This window comes from Corvus kubaryi, unplaced genomic scaffold (assembly GCF_017639235.1).
Source record: "Corvus kubaryi isolate FWS band 111438036 unplaced genomic scaffold, C.kubaryi_AGA036_p1.0 71, whole genome shotgun sequence".
Classification (NCBI taxonomy): Eukaryota; Metazoa; Chordata; class Aves; order Passeriformes; family Corvidae; genus Corvus; species Corvus kubaryi.
Window position 1 is genome coordinate 3568418 of NW_024582059.1, and position 23231 is coordinate 3591648.

At 38.5% G+C, this 23231-nt stretch overlaps 2 protein-coding genes across 3 annotated transcripts in view; both read left to right on the forward strand.

Annotated features, from left to right (window-relative positions):
* The window catches only part of SEC24B (SEC24 homolog B, COPII coat complex component), a 45985-nt gene extending 36606 nt beyond the window's left edge, over positions 1–9379 (forward strand). For both annotated transcript variants that reach the window (XM_042049668.1, XM_042049667.1), the window contains 6 exons: positions 308–483; positions 2073–2210; positions 4323–4427; positions 5484–5576; positions 7224–7327; positions 8477–9379. In XM_042049668.1, the coding sequence (XP_041905602.1) occupies positions 308–483; positions 2073–2210; positions 4323–4427; positions 5484–5576; positions 7224–7327; positions 8477–8591 (731 nt within the window). In that variant the 3' untranslated portion in view covers positions 8592–9379. The remainder of the gene's footprint in view (positions 1–307; positions 484–2072; positions 2211–4322; positions 4428–5483; positions 5577–7223; positions 7328–8476) is intronic.
* Positions 9380–20509: 11130 nt separating this feature from the next.
* The window catches only part of MCUB (mitochondrial calcium uniporter dominant negative subunit beta), a 47222-nt gene continuing 44500 nt past the window's right edge, over positions 20510–23231 (forward strand). The window contains exon 1 of the mRNA XM_042049934.1: positions 20510–20999. Coding sequence (XP_041905868.1) covers positions 20901–20999 — 99 coding nt within the window. The 5' untranslated portion in view covers positions 20510–20900. The remainder of the gene's footprint in view (positions 21000–23231) is intronic.

Genomic DNA, 23231 nt, shown 5'->3' on the forward strand with positions numbered 1-23231 from the left:
TAAGGTTTAAAACAGGATTTATATTTAGACTCCACTATGTATGATTGCTTTAAAAATTTCTTTTAATTCTCCAAGAGTACAAACTATGGAGCCAAAATTAGCCACACTATATATTTTTGCATTGTGAAAGTGAGTTCCTTTATGGACAGTCATCTAATTTACTCCTAAAAAAAAATAGGAACACAGATGTGGTTTGGGGGATTTTTAGTCTGAAAACATAATCCAGAAGCACTACTAAAATTTTCAAAATTCTAGGGAATGAGTGAAGCCATCTCTAGTAACTTCTTCCCTCCTTCTAACCCACCAGCTGTGGATCGCTCGGTTTCATCCAGCCTTGCAGATGCAAGAGATGCCTTAGTCAATGCCGTGGTGGACTCCTTGGCAGCATATATGTCAACTGCCTCAAATCTGCAGCAGTCCATGCTGATAGCACCAACTTCCCTCAAGCTCTTTCCACTCTATATTTTGGCTCTTCTCAAACAGGTTTGTATAATCTAGTGGATTACTGTTTGATGTTTAGTTTGTTGTTCCATTTGAGGAATTCTTCAGTTCTAAGTCAAGCAATGTCTGCACTTCTCTAAAATTATGGAAATTGGATTATCATCTTCATGCAGACAGGAATTTAATGTGGAAGATGACTGTAGTAGCTTATTTTAAATTATTAATGTCTGAACCATTTATTAGTTTTCTTAATTTTGAATTTTTTATGTTTTGTTTTAAATTGTTTTAGAATGAAAATATATATATAATTTACGACTAGCATTTCTCAGATTTTGACAGCTAATTAGTGTAGCCCATTAAGATTGTTGGAAACTTCTTATTAGTACTTCTTCATTTTTATTTTATGACGCAAAAAACAAGTCAAGTACTTTTCAATACATATTTTTTGTAGTTTAAAGTTCCAAGAAGAAAAATGAGTTTCCATGGAAATACAGTGAAATTTATTACGGAAACTGAAGTGATATAGTTGAAAGTTCACATAGAAGTATTTACTACTTTTTTTTTTTTTTAATATCTTTGTTTGGCTTACTGAACATCATACTTAAAAAGAGAGAGCTTCCTGTAGGATTTTGTTACAAATAAATCTCACATCTTTAAGCTTTTCATGTCTGACAGTTCTTGGTTCTCTTATGATGAATAAACCTTTATATAAGTTTTGTAAGAGATCTAACCATAGTAATATATTTTCTTCAGCTCAGTGATTTCTTCAGTCTCTAGTATACTGAATATGATCTTTTGATACTTGCATAACAAATGCAGTTAATGGCGGGGAAAAAGCAGACCATTTATTATCAAGAAAATCTGTGTAAAAGATAGAAATTAGAGTGGTTGAGAAAAGTTGTTTAGGTTTGGAGGTTTTTTTATCTTTACCAACAATAGTAAAACATAGAGAAACCAAAATCAAAATGCTTGTGGCAACCAAGGAGGAGTGGTGTCCTTAGTTTTGTTGTAGAAGTGAATATGAATTTTAATCATAGGAATGTTCTCCATTGAGTCAGAATGTGATGTTTACTTCATTGTATTGCTTCTCACAGCAATTGTGTAGCAGTTGCTTCTAAAGGAAATCTGAAAAATTCATTAGGAAAGAGTTAAAAAAAATATTTTATCTATGAGTCTAGTTTCTCCTATGAAACGTGAAAGTATGTTTCCCTTCCAAAGCTTTTCCTTAACACTGAATTCTCACTACTGTAAATTGAGTTAATCTTGTGCACGTATGTACCTTGCCTGAACTCTGCTTGTCTCATATCTTTCATTATGATAGCTTGCATTGGTGAGTTTCACAGGCCAGTATCATTTGTCAAGAATAAAAATGAGAAATGCTGGTCCAATTGCATGCAAATTTTAGACAAACTGAGGGAGAAATTTATTCTCCTTCATCAGTAAGAAGGGACAGTGGATTATGTTTTAAACATATTCTGCTCAAGGTGTATGATTAAGATTCTATCAATAAGGTACATTTTTATACAAAAGCTTTGCCACCTTTGATTGACCGTTTCAGAAATCTGAAATGCACTCTTACATGGGACATAAAATACAGGATTTGTTTGAGTAGTGATGTTGTTCTCCTGCAGAAAGCCTTCAGAACAGGCACAAGTACACGCTTGGATGATCGTGTCTATGCAATGTGCCAGATGAAGAGCCAGCCTCTTGTTCATTTGATGAAGATGATACATCCCAACTTGTACAGAATAGACAAGTTGACTGATGAGGTAATGTATGAAGCCTGGTTATAGCATTTTCTAGTTTTAATGGCCTGTTAGACTTGGTGTTGTGCTGCAGTAATTTTATGTTGTTATTGTAATATAAACAGCATTTTCAAGAAGTTATAAAAAAAATCAAAAGCATTCTTTTCAAGTTTTGAGTTCCAAGTACGGTAGTGTGGTATAAGCAGAACTGTGGTTTTACTTCATCTTGTTTCAATGACCACAGTAATTCCATAATTTTTTATTACACAAAGAAAGTAAAGAAAACTTTATGCATTACAAACATCTTCAGTGTGTTTCTATTATTTAGAACTGTTTGTGGTAAATGGGTGTAGTAGATCTGATGGATGATTCAGGGTTTTACATACAGAAATCAGATACAGTTGCCTGCAATAACAACCTTTCAGTGGTTTCTGACTGAAGTGGATAAAACAGAATTGTACTGGTTATGATCAGACTGAGAAAGTATTCCGTGTACAAAACCAGGTTTTATTAATTCATCTTCTATAGACATAGCCTAGGAAATGGATGCATTTTTTTAATAGCAAGAAGCAAGATGGAATTTTATTTAAGGTCAAAATTAGTTATAATTGCAAAAATAAGGGGTTTTATAAGTAAGATTTTATGAGATTTTTAGTCCCTAGTTTTGGAAAAGCATAGGTAGGAGTTTGTTTCTAAGTGATTCAAGATTATATGGTAAACTGAATAGTTTCTCTTGTGGTGATATTGTATTGTTCAGCACAACCTCTGAGCTATTTGTAGTCTTAAAGCTTCTTTTAAGGTATTTCATAAACTCAAATAGGTGAGTCTAAACTCAGTGTTCTTCAGTGGAGTTAGTCTTCTTATACTTCACCCCTCACAGTCTTTGAGATGCCAACTTCAACTGGCCTTGTAAAGTTCTTTTTGTGGCACTTAAATTGAAACAATGTGTTCAGTGTGCTTGTGTTGTAAAGAATCAGCAGTGTCTTTAGAAGATCCAGTTTTATTAGCAAAGGCTTTTAGATCAGTTATTTTGAGAACAATAATACAAAAAATAAGGCTTGTTTTACCTACTGGAATTAATTGACAAATCACATTCTAAGTCATAACAGAATGCTAATCTGCCATTTAGTACTACTTCAGTTTAAAGTATTTGTAACAAAGGCTGCTCTTCAATTTCTTGTTTCTTTAAAAAATTCTGTGTGATATGTTACAGTATTCTTTTTAAATGTTTTTGTTGGTTTTCTCTTAACATGTGATTCTTGAGAGTATTGAGTAAAGACTGGAACTTTCCCAAGTGGAATTCAGTAGCTTGATTTTCATAATTTTGTATAAATCCCCAAAAGCTGCTAATCTGTGGCATTATAGTATGAAATTTTTTAAATACTGATTGCTTTTTAATAATCTTTTACTACATGGACAGTGGTTAGTTGGTAGAGTATTTTTTCCCTGTACTATTTGCAGAATGATTCAGAGATACTTGACATACCTGGCATGTTTTTGTATTGGAGGGGAAAGCAGCTTTAATCTGAAAATACTGGGGTGTTGGGTTCATTTTTTTTAATTTATTATTGGTTTTGTTTGGTTTATTGCTGGGAAGGAAGGCGGGGTATTTTTTAATAATGTCAATGCAAACAGCCAGATTCTTTAATCAGATCAGTCACAGTGCTCTGGGGACAAACCCAAGGATCACTTGAGGGAGGATGTTAAATCAGGGGACTTCCTGTTTAATGAATGCAGTTAAATACTGAGCCCTTCTGTATAGGGAGTAGAATGTGATGGTCTTCTGCTCTTGCAACATTTCTAGTGAAATTGAATGCAATGGGAAAAAAACAGAAGTTGTTTGAGAAAAACTTAAGTGTCAACACTAGAAATTCTTTTGAAATTTTGACATTTGTAGCATCAAAAATGTTACATAAGCAACTTAAATTAACTTGCATTATTATGTTTTAGGTATTAAAGTAGCCTTTCGAATAAGTAACATTCTAGAGCTCTTTGATGCACATAATCATTTTAGGCTTAATGTAGTACTTTGTTATATGAGAATCCTCAAAGTTTTACTAGAGATTAAAGGTGCTTTTCCCGTTTTGTTTTACCTTTCAAGGTAAAATTCTAGTGTTATTGGGTTTTTTGTTACAGACTACAATACATGTAAATGACAGAGTTGTTCCTCAGCCGCCTCTTCAGAAGTTGTCTGCAGAGAAGTTGACAAGAGAAGGAGCTTTTCTTATGGATTGTGGTTCAGTAAGTTAAAATTTTACACATTCATTTTTTAAAAAATTTTTTAAGGGGGAAAAAAAAAATGCAATGCCTGCTGTGTTATTAAAACCAGTCAGCTCTCAGCAATAACAGTGTTGTGAATCAGCATTCCAGGTAACCTGACAGAAGTCTGTGTTCCAGTGAAAAGCTTTCATATTTTGATCTGAGAAGTATCTTTGAGGCTATAGAGGTTAATTTTTTTTCATGCAAGACTGATCACAATATACCAAGAGTTCACACTGAGGTGTTTTTTCTGGAATTTAAGGATTTTTATTTTCCAGAATTTCTTTTAATGGCTATAAAATTGCATATACTAAGAGTATTTAAAAAAACACTTGTCACAGGAATGTTCTCAGTTACCCACAAAAAGTGGGTTTATGATTTGTGGCCTGTGTATGTAAGAGTTGCGAGTGAGAGGGAATTGGAGAGTGAACAAAATCTGTAGATTCAGCTTAAGGTATTTGTAGCAGTTGCACTGAAACACACTCAATGGGATAAAGCATTATGCTACTCCAGTGGCAGTCTAGAAGGTGTTTTTAACCTTGAATCACTTCAGGGCTGAGTGTGAAGGTAAAACTTTTGTCTCCAGGCCTCTGAAATAATTACTACAATAAGCTTTGATAATTGGTGCTTTACTACGACATGTTTAGATTGGGAAGCCAGTGTGCAGTAACCAACAGAGTGGTGTGACTTCAAATAATTTGAGGGGTTTTATTTAAGGAGGTAACATGGGAAGTTACTGCATTAACTGTTCCATTATAAATGTGTCCTGCAATCTCATTCTTTCAGTATTTGAATTCTACCTATATATATTTTTTTATATTTAATGACCTTTCTCTAAGTGTTACCAATTTACTGATTATTTTCATGCTTACTTATGAATATAGACATGTATGTATGAATTGCAACTGGAACACTTAAGTGATTCATTTGCATGGAAGTTACTATTCTGGTATTATTCCTATTGCAGCACTACTTACTTGCCTGTTTCTCTAAAATGTTTGCAGGGTCTTTACTAAATCTGATTCTGACATCTTACAGGTTTTTTACCTTTGGATTGGAAAAAACTGTGATAACAACTTCATAAAAGATGTCCTCGGATACCCAAACTATGCATCAGTGCCACAGAAAATGGTAGGCATTTTAATGAGTTGAGCTCTATAGTGCTTACAGTTGGAATGTGCATTTAATCTATTTATTTCTGCATTTCCAGTTTTTAATTATGTAACTATGAGTTAGGTTGGTTTTTTTTCTAGTTAGGTACCTTCTAACCTCTTGTCAGCTTCATAGGAGTCAGATAGGAATTGTCAGATGCTTTCAAGGAGAGAATGTCAACATGTAAATTTTAGCATTCATGAAATGCCAAACAGTTGCTCTATAACATAACTGCTTTTATTATTTTAATGGAAGCTTTCACACTTTTAATGTGTACTTTCACAAGAATAGGAAGTAATTTCACAGGATGAATACAAAAATTATCTATTCAGATGTGCTAATGATTAAGACTGGAGTTACCATAGTTTTCAGAAGCCTTGTGTTCTTTGAACCTGGTGTAAGATACTAAATCTGTGGTATGACACAATAGGTTTGTAATTAATGGTAAGAGTTAAGTTTTGCTCAGCTTCCAAGACTTGACTCAATGTTAAAAAGAGAAAATTTTAGCTATTAGAACATCAAAGACCCTTGGATGTGTGTTTTGGTGGAGCGCTTTTTATGTTATAAACTGTACCTATAGTCTAGTGCATGAAACAGAGCAGCAATTAAAGAGAAGTCTCCTCTTAAGTGAGTAGTGATTCCATAATGTCAACAATTGGCAGGTAAGGATGGACCCTTTTAAGACACTCTAGGAAAGTTCAGAATCAAATGGTTGTATCCAGATAGTAGCAAAAATATGTTAGTATAGAAACACATAGCTAGATATTTTCTGTTTATATTCTTGCATAGTATCAAGGAGGAAAATGAAGAACAGGTTAAGAGTGGTAAGCTGTAAGACTACTGTAAAACTGGACTGCTGGTTCAGAGTTTTGCATTTTGCATGTGTTAGCTATTTAAAACTGTCCCCTATGACCAGCTGGTGGTAAGTATTAGTTAATAGAGCTTCCAGGAAGAACTTGGATAACGGAAGGAGGAGAATTTTTTTCTAATGGTTATATAGCATCTATTATAATGAAAATGAGACAAAAACTTAAATAAAATTATCTTTTCTTTTAAATTATGTCCTCATTCTACAAAGGTAGCAGTGGAACTACTTTAACTGAAATAAATTCCTTTATGCCATGTTAATTGTCTTAGTGTCAAATTGGCTGAAGAGTTGGTATATTTAGCTCAGTGAATTGCTCACATCTTTTTAAGTCTATTTTTTTCAGCTTATTCCCTAACCAGATAGTCCAGTAGCATCTTTCCATTGATATTTACATAAAATTGAGATTTCACTTCTTGTTTCTTCAGTAATGCAAAGTGCAATATGTAGAAACTTGACAGAGGAAGATACAGGCAAGAAGACTGCAAAAGCAGCATTTTGAGAAGATGACCTTGCTGTCTAAAATCTTTTGCACTTAAAACACAGTGTAAGATGTACTCTTACCTAGATAGTAGCGCACCACAGATATTATGAGGTGTTGTCCTTTAAACTGAAGAAAAACATCTGTGTATGTTAATCCATGGCTGGTAATTTCTTGATAGAAATTGTGGTTTGAGTCATGTTACGACTTCCAGGATCAGGTTTTTTTTAATAGTTTCGATCATAAAAGGTGATGGTTTCTTTCAATTACCTTCAACCAGACACAGCTTCCTGAGGTGGATGCACCTTCTTCAGAAAGGACACGATCTTTTATATCTTGGCTTAGAGATAGTAGACCTTTAAGTCCAGTTCTTCAAGTAATAAAGTAAGTATTCCTGTTATGTACTGACTTGTTATTAGAAACTTGTATTTACAATTTCTAATTAAGACTGATGAAAAGTGAGTATATCTGTCTAGAAGAAACTGAATAACATCATCTTCCCAGCTGATACAGTGCTGTTTCTAAAACTGTCTAGTGACAAAGGTTGTCTTTGAATCTAGTGCAAATTCAGATGTTAATAGTTGTATTGGTAGGAATTAGTTCCGTATTTTTATATTAGGAATACTAAACCGCAGTGGATGTCCTTATGATCAATGGTGTTAACCAGGTTAGTTTCCAGTATAGCTTTTATAATTTCATTATATGCATATAAAAAAGATTCAAGTAAAGTTAGTAATCTGTAGATGGTTTAATAATTGTATGTGTTACTGAAATCTATAGGGCAGCAGTTGATTTATGATAGATGAGGCAAGTTCTGAAGCCTTTTCAAGCCATGACCTGCTTAAGGATGTTCAAATTCTCTAAAGTGGTTATACTTGAGATTACATTTCACTTGTAAAATACTCATTTTACTGAGCCAGATGGGAGATCACTTTTTAGAGAGTATCATAATTTGCACAGAGAAATGATGCTGAAATATAGGACTGAAGATCCTGAGCTGTTGGCATTGTGGCTGCTGCTTGACTTGCAAGAAGTTCTGAGAGACCATAATAGATAGGAGAGCTCTGCTGCGTGCTGCACAATACCAGATCAGAGGACTGTGTCCCAGCAAATTTTTATGGGGGCAATAATTTTGGATACTAGGTCTTTGACATGTTTACCTTTTCTATTCTGTTGCCAAGAAAGTCTGGGGAGGGGATTGAGATTACATGTAAACAGAGGTGGAATTTTTGCATTTTTTCATTGCCACCAGCATATTTGTTAGCTTCAAAAACAAAAGAATTTTTACATTTCCTGTTTTGTGTTTCTACAAGATATTTTAAGTGCTGTATTTCACCTGCTTTTCTACCATTTTATATACTTAAAAAGATGTTGTTTGATAGTGTATTGCAAATTTCAAGTGTTTTTCTAGGCTTTGGATTATTTGCAAATGACAGTAAGCAATTTATTAGAACTTATCCTTCTGTTTGAATTTGTAGTGGATTTTTTTGCTCAAAGTTTGATTTTGCTCAATACCTTCCCTTCTTCTTTCAGAGACGAGAATCCTGCCAAAACAGATTTTTTTCAGCATTTAATTGAGGATCGGACAGAAGCAGCTTTCTCATATTATGAATTCCTACTTAATATTCAACAGCAGATTTGTAAGTGACCAAGGAACAGGTAGAGGAAAAAGTCAGACAGAAGCATGGGCCAAGAGAAGCATATGGGAAGTTACAGAAGTGGATGCTTGTTCTTCACAATATACAGTGACCAGCACTGTTTTGGAAGCTTTACAGCTAAAGGAGTATACATTTCCAAAAGAATTTTGCAGATTTCCTTCAGTCTAAAAGTGCTACAAGTGATGAAGCTGTTTCACTAGTAAACTTTAAAATTGGTTTGTACACGTTTCCAGTTGTGCAGCGGTATGGTGCTCTGTTTATTGCAAGCTGGTGAATTTATGTAGCTATGTGGGATGATATTTCTTAACAAAATGTACAATTAGGTAAAGCCTTTTTTCTTACATTTATTATAGTAGCCCTTCCAGATCCAAATCCTTAACAGAGATATCAAAGGGCAGTAATGTATGTTGGTTGTTTATATGAATTTCTTTTTAAAAGGAATGACTCATATTTGCTAAAGACTTCAGCAAATTCCCTGTGAAAGTTGTAGAGTTTCAGTAAAGTAAATCGATTGTAGAAATAAAATATATAATGTACATAAGTATTACATTTGTAAAGAAAATGTAAAAAATGTAACTAAAAAAAAAGACCTAGCTCATTGTGCAGAACTGTTGAGTGCTCGATGATGATGAATTGTTTTGTCCCAGGCTAGACAATGAAGTTGACTATTAAAACATGATAAAAAAAGTATCAATGTAGAAGGAATACAGCTGCTGCTTCTGTTAATTTTAGGTGAATTTATTTATGATTGGCTTACTAATTAAAATATTTTGCTTTATCGTGTCGTTTTATATTTATGCAACTATAATCATTTTGCAGCTAAACTCTTACTGAACTGAATATTGAAGAGAACATGTTTACCACCTTACTTCACAGACCTGTGGAAGGGAGGAGAAAACACTACATAATCTGAAATGAATACAGAAGGCATATCTGTTAACTTTGTTTTGCGTTTTGTAACTACTGTAGTCTTGGTCCAGGTTTCTGTAACTTGTGTTGTCTGCCATTTAGAGTAAGCGTGGGTAATCACTCACACTTGAAGATATGAATTCTTCTGTGATCTAAAGAAAAGAAGGGATGTAAAAATTAATTGCATTACATCAGTGAAAGTAAAGGCTTTAAAATGACAAAATTCAAAATGTAATCACATTTGCATATTTCAGAAGCTTTGTTCTTGCTAATGTTTTGGTAACTCAAGGGTTTGGGCTTTTTGATAGATTTATGACAGATTTTTTTTAATTTGTTTAAGTTGGGATGGTTTTGTTTGGCTTTTTTTTTTTTAGAGACACATTAGAATTAATGCATATAGCACACTCACTCATACTTAGTCTTCTGAACTTTGTTTATCTGTTTGGTTTAATGAAATGTGACTACGATGGAATAATTAGGTACAAAAAAGTAAATGATGATTAGTATGATTACATTTTAATTTAATGTAGCCTTGAAAATGCTAACATTGTATTTTAACTGCTATAGCCCCTGAATCAAATAGTCGAGGAAAAAATGTACTAGCTATGGTTTGCAAATGCTTTAAAAGCTACAACAGTTAAATTGCGCAAGTAGTGTTACTCTGCATGTTAGCACAAACTCATTGTTTGGAGAAGATAAGTTATATTTGTGTGTTGTCTTTAACTAAATGTGTTTAAGTTACCCAAAGAATTACATAAGAGAAACTTTCCATTTAGTAAATTAATTTATCATGTAATAAATATCTGAGGCAATGCTGAATGTTGTCCCGAGATCAGACCTTCAGGATTTCAGTGCTTGTTTGTAAAGTAATGTTCATTGGGTGAAAGCTAAGTGCTGCTGAAGAGTGGGGCATCTTAAAAATTGTTTGTATTTGTGAAGATGAGAAGAGCATGATAACATTTTAAATGCTCCATGAAGATGCTTCTGATTTGTGTGTTTGGTATTGATATCTGGGAACACGTTATGCCATGATTAATTGCAACATATTCTGTAAAATCATTTCTTAAAGCTTTATTCTTCTAGTATAGTTTTTGTATATAAAAATTATGAAAAGTACATCTTGAGAGCTATTTGTTCAGTAAAATTATTACACAGCACAGAGAATATAGTTATTTTTCTTATTAATTATAGAGCACATCTCCATTCTGACTGATCTTTGGTTTAAATTTTAAAAAGACAGTCTCATGGAAATATCTTGAATGTGAAGCATCTCAGGATTCAGGGTACTGATATTAGTCTTTTGATCAATAGAATATCTGTAGGCATGGCAAGAGTATCTTTCTGAAAAGGACCTGGGAGTTCTGGTGGACAACAAGGTGTCCATGAGCCAGCAGTGCCCTTGTGGCCAAGAAGGCCAATGGTATCCTGAGGTGCAATAGGAAGAGCATTGCCAGCAGGTTGAGGGAGGTGATCCTGCCCCTCTACTCAGCCCTGGTGGGGCACATCTGGAATGCTGTGTCCAGTTCTGGGTCCTCAGCGCAAGAGAGACATGGAGCTCCTGGGGCAGGTCCAGCAGAGGCCACGAGGGGCGATGAGGGGACTGGAGCATCTCTTACGAGGAAAGGCTGAGGGAGCTGGGCCTGTTCAGCCTCGAGAGCAGACAACAGAGAGGGGAACTCATCAATGTCTCTTAAGTGTCTGAAGGGAGGGTGTCAGGAGGACAGAACCACGCTCTGCTCAGTGGTTCCAGGCAATAGGACAAGAGGCAACAGGCAGAAACTGATGCACAGGAAGTTCCACCTAAACATGAGGAAGAACTTTGCCATGCAGGTGACCAAGCCCTGCCACAGATTGCCCAGAGAGGCTGTGGAGTCTCCCTCATTGGAGATAACTCAAAAACCATCTGGACGCAATCCTGTGCAACGTGCTTTGGGATGGCCCTCCTTGAGCAAGGATGTCAGACTGGATGAGCCCACTGGTGGTCCCTCCCAAGTCAAAGCATTCTGTGATCTAAAAGACAGTTTTTCTTACAATGGCTTGGATCACACCACTGTAGCAGAAGATACACATCAAAAGATTAATCCCACCAGGGGAAGTACTGTGCAGCTCAACAAGCTTGTTGCCTAGTAAGGTTTTGGAGAAGAGATAAAAGACATGCTTTCGTATCTGCTTAAATAAAGTGCTGAACTGTCCAAAGTAGTTTTCTAGCCATTCTAGGGATTGAACTTTTCCCAAAGTGTCTTCCACACTGCATAATATAAATCATGTGTGTTTCATTAGAAATTTAAGATTTTGCAGGAAAGATGTTTCCCAGCCCCAGCTAAGTAAGTCTTTGGGCGATCAGTTCAAATGCTCAGTATTTTAAATACTGACAGTGGGGATCCCTTTCATGTCTTTGTTCTACGCACAACATCTTGTACCTCTTTTACCAAGGACGTAGTATGGAATTTCCTGTGGGAGAAATTAGAGCCCATGAAGCTCTTACAACTGTAGGACATGTGATGCAGCTCCCCGAGAAGAGTTATTGAGCTTGATTCTTTATTTTGTTCTTAAGCTTATTAAAAATAAACCCATTTATTAATCTTGGTGTAGAGCTTCATGGCAATGGAGGAAAGATGACTAGGGGCAGGTAATTTTGTTTTGCCTTGGCTTTGTGTAAATTTTATCAGATACTGAAAAGATAGGTTTTTTATGGCTGGTGTTTGTAAAAAGCCAAAATCAGTTGTTAGTAATCCTGAGAGTCTAAGAGCTCTTCAGTAGTTTTAAATGTGGAGTCAAGTTTTTTCAGACCAGAGGACACAAGTAGGTTAATGAATTACAACCTCAGTCACTGACTTCTGTAGTTAGAAGTATTAATTTAAGCATTCGAGTCTGGAAAGATCTTGTTTTGATTTTAGTTTTGATCTGTATTTTGTCTCCAGGTTGTATTCTGATAGCGTGCAGGATGTAATCCTCCAGAAATTCAGCATCCAGTGCGAGGAGTGGGGAGGTCTGAGGCTTAGCTGGCAATGAATTTATGCAATACCCCAAATAAGTGTCTTTTACTATGTAAAAATCACTTAAATGATATATAGTTTAAAAGCAGTTTTTCATATTTTAATACATGTTAAATTTTTTTATAGTATTTTTTGGTCGTTTATTAAGTTCTAAAAAAGGGTGGAGAGGGTTTTACATACCCTATTGCATCTCAGATTTTCATAAAGGAGGTAGAATATAATTAGAATCACGAGATACTTCTGATTTTTAGCATACCAGGATCTTTGGTAGACTTGTGTTGCGAATTTTAAAGGGAATGGGCAAACTGTAATGATTTTTTGATGCAATTTCTTTACCTCTCAGCCTCTAGAATTAAAAACCATTTCTAGCAGTCTTGCATGTCTTTACTTAAACTGATGTTATGTTATATTCAAATTCAGGAATCTGGAAAAGTGTGGTTACAACTTTTGCTAATAACTGGCATTGAAGTCTCTTTTGAGAACATTTTCTTTTTCCTCACAAGATACTGATGATTCCTCTCCATGGAAAAATCCCAAGGGATTTCTACTTTTTTGAGTGTATCAAGAGAATTCTCACATGATTAGCATCGTGTAAAAGATTATTACAACAACAATGACAATTCAAGTAACTATATAATAGATCTTTCTTCATTTTGTGCTTCAATCCACTTGCAGGACCTTTGATGTCTTTTCCTTTACAGTTTTGATAACTAGAAAAAATACATATTACACAGTCTTTCTTCTTACTTTCCTTTGGCAGACTTTAGCAAAAGGAGCTGCCTAATTAGGAGTACCAGTCATGCACAGGATTTTAGTCCGTGCACGGTTCCACAGAAGAGAAATAGGGGAGGTGGCAGAACTCCTGGAAATATTTCACAACCTATTTTTAAAAAAACTTTTTGAAAAGGAGGAAGGATTAAAATTTCATTTTCTTGCACCTGTTTACCTTTATGATTTTCTGGTTTATATTTACTTAAAGCTACGTGTGAGGCTTTTATTTGATTTTTTTCAGATGTTAAGAGAACCCTACCCTAGAGGCATCATCAAATACAGATCTCCAATTACACCCTTAATCATGTTACCATTAAAAGAAAAGTGTCAATTTTACAAAGGTCAGGAGTGTTGGAAGGAAGTACTGTTTGGTTAGCAAGTAGTATACTACTTCTTTTATCAATGTGAGTAGAAAGTCTACACTTGCAAGACACTGAGGCCTCGGGGGATTCTCAGGTAAAGTGTTTATTGGCATAAGAATCCTCAAGTATGAGAAATAGTTGGTGATAATTAGCCATCTTGGTAATCTGCTAGCCATACGAAATGTTCTCATACTGTTTAAAATACGTTTTAAAAATTAACAGATTATCTCATGTTAGAATAATTAGGGTGGAGAAAGTAATATTTAGGAAAATACTTAATTCTGTTAATAACTTATATAGATACAATGCTTTCAAAAAGTTCTGCAGGCTTTAAATCTCAGCTTCTATGAATACAAAATATTACTAAAAATTATCTGATGACCTAATGCTGAAGGAAAGAAAAAAGGAATAAAATATGTAGCAGTCGTCTGTAGCTAAGGAACTCTTTATGCTCTTTTCTTTTTGGCAGCAGAATACGATGCCTTCATTATCTGAAATAGCGCTTAGGAGAAGCTGGAAGTAAAACTGGAATCACTGGTATATGTGCTGGATGTCTTCATCCAGCTTGCTGAGCTTCTGCAAGATTGGTGCTTTTCTATCCAGGTGCTCAAGTTTAGGAATTTCTTACAATATGGCTGTATTTCAAAGTGCCTTATATGTTTATTCAAAATAAAAAGCCATTTGAGTTTCCAAGCTTTCCCTTTTCCCTTATCCAAGTTATTATATCTAATTACCAAAACCATGTATGTAAAAGTTTGATTTACTCTTGGAGAGCAAGTATGAGATCTTTCAGCCTTCTGAACATGTTTTGAAAGTTCTTAAGTTCCTGGAAGGAGAGTGGAAGCTGCCTGTGCAACGCGGACTCTGGCATCTCCAGCAGTGCGGCTGAATCGGTTCTGCAGGAGCGATGCGGCCACTGGGAAAAGCAGTGCACGAGGGGTCTGTCTGCTGCTCCAACACTGTCAGGCTGCAGCTGGATCATCGAGCGGTGCTGCCCATCCACCTGCTCCAGCATCCTGTCTCCTTTAAGAGTGACTGGTGTCCGATGGTCGGGGTGAAACATGAGAAATCCCTCGTGTGTAAGTTGTCCTACCCTGAGATGCATCTCTACCTTATGTATTTAGAGATCAGCTGGATGTGTAAAACCCTGTCAGCATTTTTGCTTATCGGAGTAACTGAGTATTGTTGACCTTAGACTGAGTGATTTCTTCTAATGAAAGGTTTTGCAATCTAATTATACCTGTGGAGAAAAGTATAATTTTTTTCTTCTCTCTGAAAATTTCTAAATGTTCTGTAGCTTCCTGAACTGGGGGGAACAGGAGGTAGCAAGCTGCTCTCTACCCTTCTTTTTTTAGTACAGTGTTAGGTCATCTCCTTAATTTGCTTTCTATGGCTTTCAGTTTCTCAGTGTGTTTAAATTTCTGATGGGATGTTCATTTGTCTTTCCACACCACCTCTTAGGATTATACTTGACATAAGGTGCCTGCTACTATGCAAGCTATCACAAACAGTGTTACATGAACTGATTTATGTGAAGGTGGGTATCTCCAGCCTTCTCCAATTTCTACCCTTCTTCATCCTAACTTCTTGCTACCAGAAACTTTGTTAACCAGTAATACCCACATCTTCAAAGAAGTAAGTGTGTGTGTGTTATAAAAAATAAGTTCTGTGTTACAGCTTAATGGAGAAGTTTAAAAAAAAAAAAAAAACAAAACCCCAGAAACCTGTGAACTGTTGGCCTTCAGTGGCAGTTCCCTAAAACTGGAGAAAGAATTTTTCAGCTCCTTAAAAATTTAGCACTTGCCTTAAAAAAAACAACTGGAAGTAACTGAAATCTTGTAGATACTTCTAGAAACTGCATGTTGTGGAGAAGGTCTAGGTATGACTGCAAGACTTCTTGAAGCAGGAATTAAAACTTACAGGAATGTCCTTCAGCTTCAGCTTATAAATTTTACATTAATCAAATGTAAAATGGCTTAGGAACCAACCTTTTCTCAAACATTGCTTTGCTTCTGGCAGCCTTTCTTTCTTAGCCTAAAACAGTAACAGGGCAGACAACATGATACCACCTTGAAGGGGGAGGGGGGCTATTACCCAAACAAAGAATATTACCACAAAAACCCTTGAAACCCTTGCACAAACATGCTCTGCAGAACAGACAGATGGAGTACAATGGCCTGGGAAGGGATGGGGGTTGGAGCAGATGCTCAGATCCCTGAGTATTTGCATAAAACGGGATATCAGAATTTTTAGAGTGAATATGGTTGTGATTCATGGAGTCTGTGCTCAGCTCTGGTGGTCATTTGCAAAGACTAGTGTGAAAGGACTTAATGCAAACTAACAAAAAGAATGTTCCTTTGTGGGTGTGCATTACTTTAGTATAATGAACGTTTGTGTTTGCTCAAGGAGTCATTTGTTATTGCTATTTGCAGGTTTGGACTGTATTTATGTCAGTTCCCCTCCTTCCCCTTGCTTCCACATTCTGTGTATTTGAGTGAAGTGTGTCGAACTGTGCCTAACCACTACTCACTCTCAGTTACTAGCACTGAATGCTTAGGCAGAGGTTTCACTGAGGAGCACTAACCATAAGGGTCGTGCTCTGTTCTGAACAGTTGTTGCTTCCTATCCAGCACCTATGACATTAAATTTGCATGTTCTCACAGCCATCAGTCTTTCAGGTGTAGTGTAGGTCATTAAGGCTGCCTGAGTGGGAAAAACCACTTTCTACACTCTTTAATACGGCAGGTGCCAAGCTAAAGACTTGAGTTCTGTCTCTGTGGCAGAGTGATGCAGAAGGAACCAGAGCCAAAAAATGGCCCAAGCTCTGCTCTGTGGTTTATCCAGGGTAAAAGAAACAGCTGAACTTTTCCATCGTGCTACTGCTGTCTGATGACAACATGCCTTGAGCACAAGCTGGGCCTGGAGTGGCTCCAGAATTGAAACTCTAAATGGGAGATCTCCACCCATATCTTTCTGGCATGTTTGTTGTGTATTTCTCCCTGGAGCTGTGGTTCCCTAAGCAGATGAGGCTGATTTCCCTGTGCAGTGGTGGCCAGAGGGGAAGTTCTGCACTGTCCCCACACTGTCAGAAGTCACTGGACTTCTATAGCAGTTCCCTCCATCCACAGTCGTGCAACTACTTAAAAGATATATTTACAAGCCAGAGGAAACATACAAGAAAGCCTAAGCAAAAGAGAACACACAGTAAAAAGAAGAGGGAGGAAAAAGCAATGCCTGTACATTATGCCATCTCCCTTTAATTGTGACTCAGGTCTCTGCTTAATACTCCAGTACAATTTAGACAGCTTGGCAACTCTGTAATAAGGGTGTAATTTATGAGCCTCCACCTCTAAGCATTTCTGCCTTGAGTAAGAATTCCTCTCTGTAATTGGAGTCTAGGTATTTTCCCATGTGATACCATGCTGTCCAGCAGTTTATTTAGGAAGTCTTACTGGCATGATCCCCTGCTCTATAAAAAATACAGACCTTTTGTTTGTGTTCTATGCCAGGCAGTGATAGGTCTCATCTCACTCTGTCTTTACTAGAGCAGGAGGATTAGTATATTACTACTGGCCGAGCTAATATTTTGCAATGAGCTCTTCTTTTATACCTTGAAGAGAGATTTTTTGCTCTGTGCCATGGGAGAGAACATAGTTTTCCCTGGTGAAAAAGTTTGTCTTTCCACTGAATGGCATGTTGCTGATACCATGTCCAGAAGTGCTCCCCTCTTCATGAAAACATAGGAGTTTGGGTTTCCTTCTTGTGACTTTTGGGAAAATTCAGGCTGTTTGTTAATGACTTGGAAAGACCTTACCTGAAGTTCTGCAAGCAAGGCTTGGGATCTTAGCTCATATTTGCTGCTGAAATGGGGAGATTTTGCAGCAGTTTTCATCACCAGATGCAAGATAAATCTGAGTATAAACATGGATTTTGGAAGATATCTCAGAATTTTATTCCATGTCATTACATTTTCTGTTTTGAACTGTAGTGTGCAAGAGTTAAAAGAAAAACCTGTAGTTTTGTTGGTTTTCAAATAAGGTTCATTGGAAAACTTTGTCCCAGGAGCATGCTGAATCCTGCTCAAGGAAGGAGGACACCATAGAACTGCCTTAGAGGGAGAACTTCAAGCTGTCTGCTGTGGGTTTGGTATTGTTGGGGGACTTCCCAGTTTTGTCATCAGATATTTTCTGCTCTCTCTCTCCCTTACCTGCCAGCTCTGGAAAGGTACCTGTGAATAAAAAAGGAAGCATTTAAAGAACTGTGATGAACAAAACAAGTCAGAGGATGAGGAAAAGGGCTCTGGCTTCTCTGTAATCATGGCTGAAGTTACATCTAAGCATATTTGTTTCCTTGAGTGGTGAGAACATCATCCTATAATTGGGGTCCTGATTAAATTTGTCACTGGACTTCTATAGCTGACTAATGAAGGTGATCACCCTGTAATAAGTCTGTGTGCCTTTCCTTTTTGTACATATTTGAAATATAATGCACATCACGTTCAGTCATGTTCCTCCCTGGGGTGAGGGTAGAGATCTCTGCTCTTGCAGGTGTGTTATGCTGGCAGTCCAGTTGGTGTGACATGTTAGGAGTTAGGGTGCTCTTCTTGGCTTGATATTTGGCCCAGGGAAAACCTTTTTTAGTTTAGAAGGTTATTTGTGTCCTTTTGTCCGATCTTAAAGTTTCTTTTGAAATGAGTGAAAGTTACGAGACAGACCCCTCACCACTTGGAAGCACTATAGCCAGGGTCCCTCTTATTCCCCCTAAGTTTCATGCTTCCCTAGAACTCCCTCTGGCTTTATTTTAGTAAATAGTTTTTTCTTTAAAAAATGCCGCTGAAAATATAACTTGAAACATAACTCTTAAGTCTGTAATAATCTGCTTGTTTTCCTAGTAATTTTCTTGTTGGATCTGGGGTCAGTCGTGTCTGTGTGATATGAAGAGAACACTGATGCTGTGCACACACACCTAAGTCCCTTCCCCTGAAGTGCCATTTCCCATTGACAGAGCACATAGATACCAGAAGGGAAGAGATGAATCTGCATCTCATAGAACAAGAAAACTCATACAAAGATAGTTGCAAGTTAATATAACTTGTTTCCAGCTACACTGTAAGCATGGGAGGGGAAGTGGGGAAGAGGCAAAAATTTGGGAACTAGCAAGGTGTTCTAAAAGTGGTCCCACTTGAATACACTTCAAGTTGAGAACCCTGTTCTAGAAGTTATACTCAAGAAACTTTGTCTTTCACTCAGTTTTATAGGCATTTTAATAGTATCTGTAACCACAGTGATGTTTCACAGCATTTTTTTGTATTTACAGTGTTCAGTGGCTAAATACAGGTAAATACAATGACAGTTTTATGTAGAGTTTTCTTTGTCCAATGTTTGTTATATGTGACATTAATTTAGGCATGAACAACAAGAAAATGCATTTTGAGGTATCATTTGAAAAAACCCAACTAAGTTACAGTGAACAGGGAGTACTTAGAGTGGAAACTGTAAGACACAAAACATGTTGCTTAGCCAGCAAAGCAGGAGTTGCCTCTGGCCACCACTGTACATGTGTGAAAGGTAAATTTAGGACAGCTTTTTCAAAGAGTCAAAGTCACCTTTTTTAAACTTGGCGGTGACTAATGTTCTCTTATTTCCCCTGCCTGTATATAAAAACATGAGTTTTGATTCCCAGTCCTATGCATAAATTAACATCCACAAGTTGCTGTGAGCATCAGTGCTTCTTTGCTCCTTATCAACATTTTAAAATAAAGTACAAAAAATAAATACAGCATTGAACAATGACCAAAATTAAATTATCTGTTTTCTAACATTGTGTTTTCCTCCCCAAAGAAGGTAATTTTGATAAAGCCATCACTATGTGGTAGAAGTAATAAAACAAACAAACAAACCAAAAAAAGAAGCCCGTTGCCATGACCTAATTACCTCTGCTTGATAAAACCATAAATATTACACCTTGAATTAATATAGTTAACCATTAAATCCTTATTTCACCTCTGGGAACTTTGTGAATCTTAATATAATTTACATAATAAGGTACACAAGGTTGAGAAATTACCTCTTACTTTTGTTAAAGGAAAAGTACTCCCAATAAACTTTGGAGAATTTTTGCTGTGGTAAATACTAATAGTGATTGTATCAGGAATTGTTGTCTCTGCGAGTCATTGCCTGCTAACAGTGCAACTGCTCTTCTACTGTTTCCTGGGATCACATTCACTTTAATAGATCACAGTGACCCTGAAATGTGAGCGAATGTCTAAGTGACCTAAGGTCTAAGATGCTGAAGGTTTCCATTCCAGAGCTCAGACTATGAACACAAATAATAAGTAAGTGGGGTATTTTTTAGTTGCCCTGAGCCATCAAGTGTGCAGTTGCAGAGTTTTTCCCATGACGGTGACACTTTCAGATCTACAACAGCCCATTTTCTAAGGTCCTTTTCTCATCATCAGGCAAAGTTTTGTTTTGTGCATCATTGCTTTGGAGCAACGTCATAAAGGGTGGGGAAAGCAGAGGAATAGAACAAGGCTTCCCCATATGTTTCTTGATGGAGCGCCGCGGGTCTGATGTGCTTCTGTGGTTTGTACTGAAGAAGAAAACCTGTGTTTGTGGGCGTAGAGATGATACCCAACAAATGACTGAATAGGAAAGGGTTAAGCCTTGCTAATTGCTCTACTGCTGCAAACAAAACTCTCAAACAAAACTGACGAACTCCAAGAGTGTCTTTGTTCCTTTGCCGTTCATTTCTGTGGTAACTGAATGTGTTTATTTCACTGAAACCCAGGAGCAGCGATAGTCCCGTTCCTCGAAAAAAGGCGATACTCAGCGACGGAGAAGCCAGGTGTTCTGATAAAACAGGCATTAATGGCTATTTTAATTTTTTTTTAATAGAAATCCTGTTTCAACTACAAGAAGAAGAAGGACGCAGAGGAGGGGGGCCAGCACCTGTAACCAAAGGGCGGTGGGTTGGGCACGGCGGGGCGAGAGCAGCTCCTGCCGGGCACCGGCGCATCGCCGCCGCCGGGGATCGCCCGAGCAGCGGGACGGAGGGAGCGGCACAGCCCGGCCCGGCCCCTCCGGCGGCGGGCGGGCAGGGGCCGAGGGAAGGCGCACACACCGCCCCGGCCGCCGGCGGAGACGCCCTCCGTGCGCTCGGGCTCGCCCACGCCCAGCGCGGCAGCGGCGCTGCCCGGCCCGAGGCTGAGGCCGCAGCGGCCGGAGCCCGCCGGGGCAGCCGGAGGCGGAGGTGCCGGACCATGCTGGCGGGACTGGGGCGGGCGGTGCGCGGCGGCAGGCGGCAGCTCCCGGTGCTGCTGGCCAGGCGGGCCGGCTGCCCGCCGCCCTCGGCGCCTCAGGTAAGACGGGGAGCGGGCGGGGATCCCCGCGGGACAGCGGCGGGAAGAGGCGGAATGGCCCCTCAGGGCTGCGGCGCCTCGCCCGCCTCTGCCCGCGGGGCGCGGCCCTGGCGCGCGGCGGGGGCGCAGGGGGACAAAGTTTGGGACAAGTGTCATCCCGGCCGGGCTGCGGCCCCACAGGCTCCGGGGTGCCGCCGCTCCCCTCGCTTGCCCGGGGCGGCTGCGGGCGGGGCGGCGGTGACTCACGGGCGGCAGCAGCCGCAGCACCGGCCGGGCCGGGGGCTCTGCCCCGGGTGACTCACGGGCTGCTCTTGGAAGCAGCGAGGAGTAAAACGTGAGTGCAGAAAGGAGTTTCCCTTACGGGCTGTCGTGGTGCTGCTGCCCTGTACGTGCAGTGCTAAAGTCCGCCTGCCTCTGAGCTTCTCCAGGCTTTCAGAAGTCCCAGAGATTCTGTGATTCGGAACAATAAAGGCAAACATGAACGCACAATGAATTTAAAGATCTGCTGGCGCGTAGGACAGTGTGATATTAAGAGTCCTGAGAGACTTCAAACTGCTGGGAGAGTAGGCAGTTTAATCCTTTTTTATTGTTCTTACTAGTAGAGAAGCCATGTGTGTGCTTGAAAACATTGCGGTGATGGAACAGGACAAAACCCCGTCCCTGCGTCCAGGACCCACCCATAGCAAGGAAGTTGCTGGGGTGTGTGGTGACATCCCAGAAGGAAGTCCGGGGCGATCTGGCGCTTGTTACTGAGCAGCTTCCACAACCCGTGTCTCGAAACCTGCGGCAGCGGGTGGAGTTGAGGAGTTGTGGAAAATTAACTTTCTACTTTTTCCCACTATTTTTTTCTCAAACTATTCGGAAAGCCTTTTGCAACATTCCATTGCATTAATTTGCCCCACATCCCTTAATGGAAGTAGCCCTTCTTTGCTTTCTCATGCGTGTAGATGAGGACATCTGAGTAGGGAATTTAAGATAAATATTGACTTAGCCTCCTTAATCTTCTGAGGTTCTAGTGCTGCATGCTGAAAACATCTTGCACCTCACTGAGAGGGTTTACACTGTCACTCAGCACACACATTACCTATTCAGTTTGCCACCTCTGACTTCTCCAGGGTACTGCTTTGCAGACAAGCTTCGTGCTTTTCTAACTCTCTAAATCGAGACTGAAAGCTGATAAAGCTTTAAGAAGAGACACCAAAAATGAGATGAGGAGGAGGAGGAGGAGGAGAAGCTCTTACTTTGGCAGCACTGTCATAATAAGAAAGAGCAGAAAAATGATCATCTCTCTTAGTTTGTGGGATGGAATGACAGTGGCATGCATTGGGAATTAAATTCTTGCACCAAATAGGTGAAGGAGAGAGGTGGTGTAACGTTGAGGAAAAATCTAATTGGGAAAAGTGTTTAATACAAGATGTTATTTATTAAGTGGAAAGTTTTGGAATAATTAATATCCAATACTTTTTATATATGCAGTTGATAGATACAGTTTTCCTACAGAGTTGATAGTGTGATAGTTAATGAAGCATGTTTACTGATATCCTCATTTCTGTTTTTATCTTTGGGTTCTTTTCAGTTTTTTGACTGTGTGTCTGCAGAACAGTTCAGGCAGTTAAATATTTATTCTCATAAACTTTAAATGAATGGCCTGTAGCTGTAATTTCAAGTTAGTAAAACTTAAAAAAGCCCCAGTTGTTATTGCAGTCTCTTTAGCTCTTTATTTTTTGATGTAATGTGAACATGAGATTGCACACACCTCGTCCAGTGCGAATGTTGTGATTATTTCATTTTTTCCCACCATTACTGTTCCGTGTTCCAAGCTCTGTTGTTTGCCACTGCAGTTTGGTTGAACAAATGCTGTGGCTCTAGCTCAGCCTCAGGAAGGGAAGGTTGGAGTGCTTGTGTGGGGCTGAAGAAAGCAGGTCTTGCTGGCCTCTTGCCTTGGTGCTCGGTGTGGTCTCTGCAGCTTGTTTCATGCTGTGTTTGGTGATGGGAATCGGTCTGCCCATGTGTCTTTTGGGGCCTTGGCTGGAGTTTCCCTGTGTAAAACTGGAGATGGTACTTCAGTGGCCGCACAGGGTTGTAGGATGTGCACTTGGTCATCATATACTGCAAGATATTCAGGTGTTGGTGGGCAGGTGTGTGAATGCACAGTGTGTTTGTGTACTGTGTTTTTGACTAATAAATACACAGCTGTGGGGAGAAATGAGCCGTTGTTGCTATTTTGCTGTA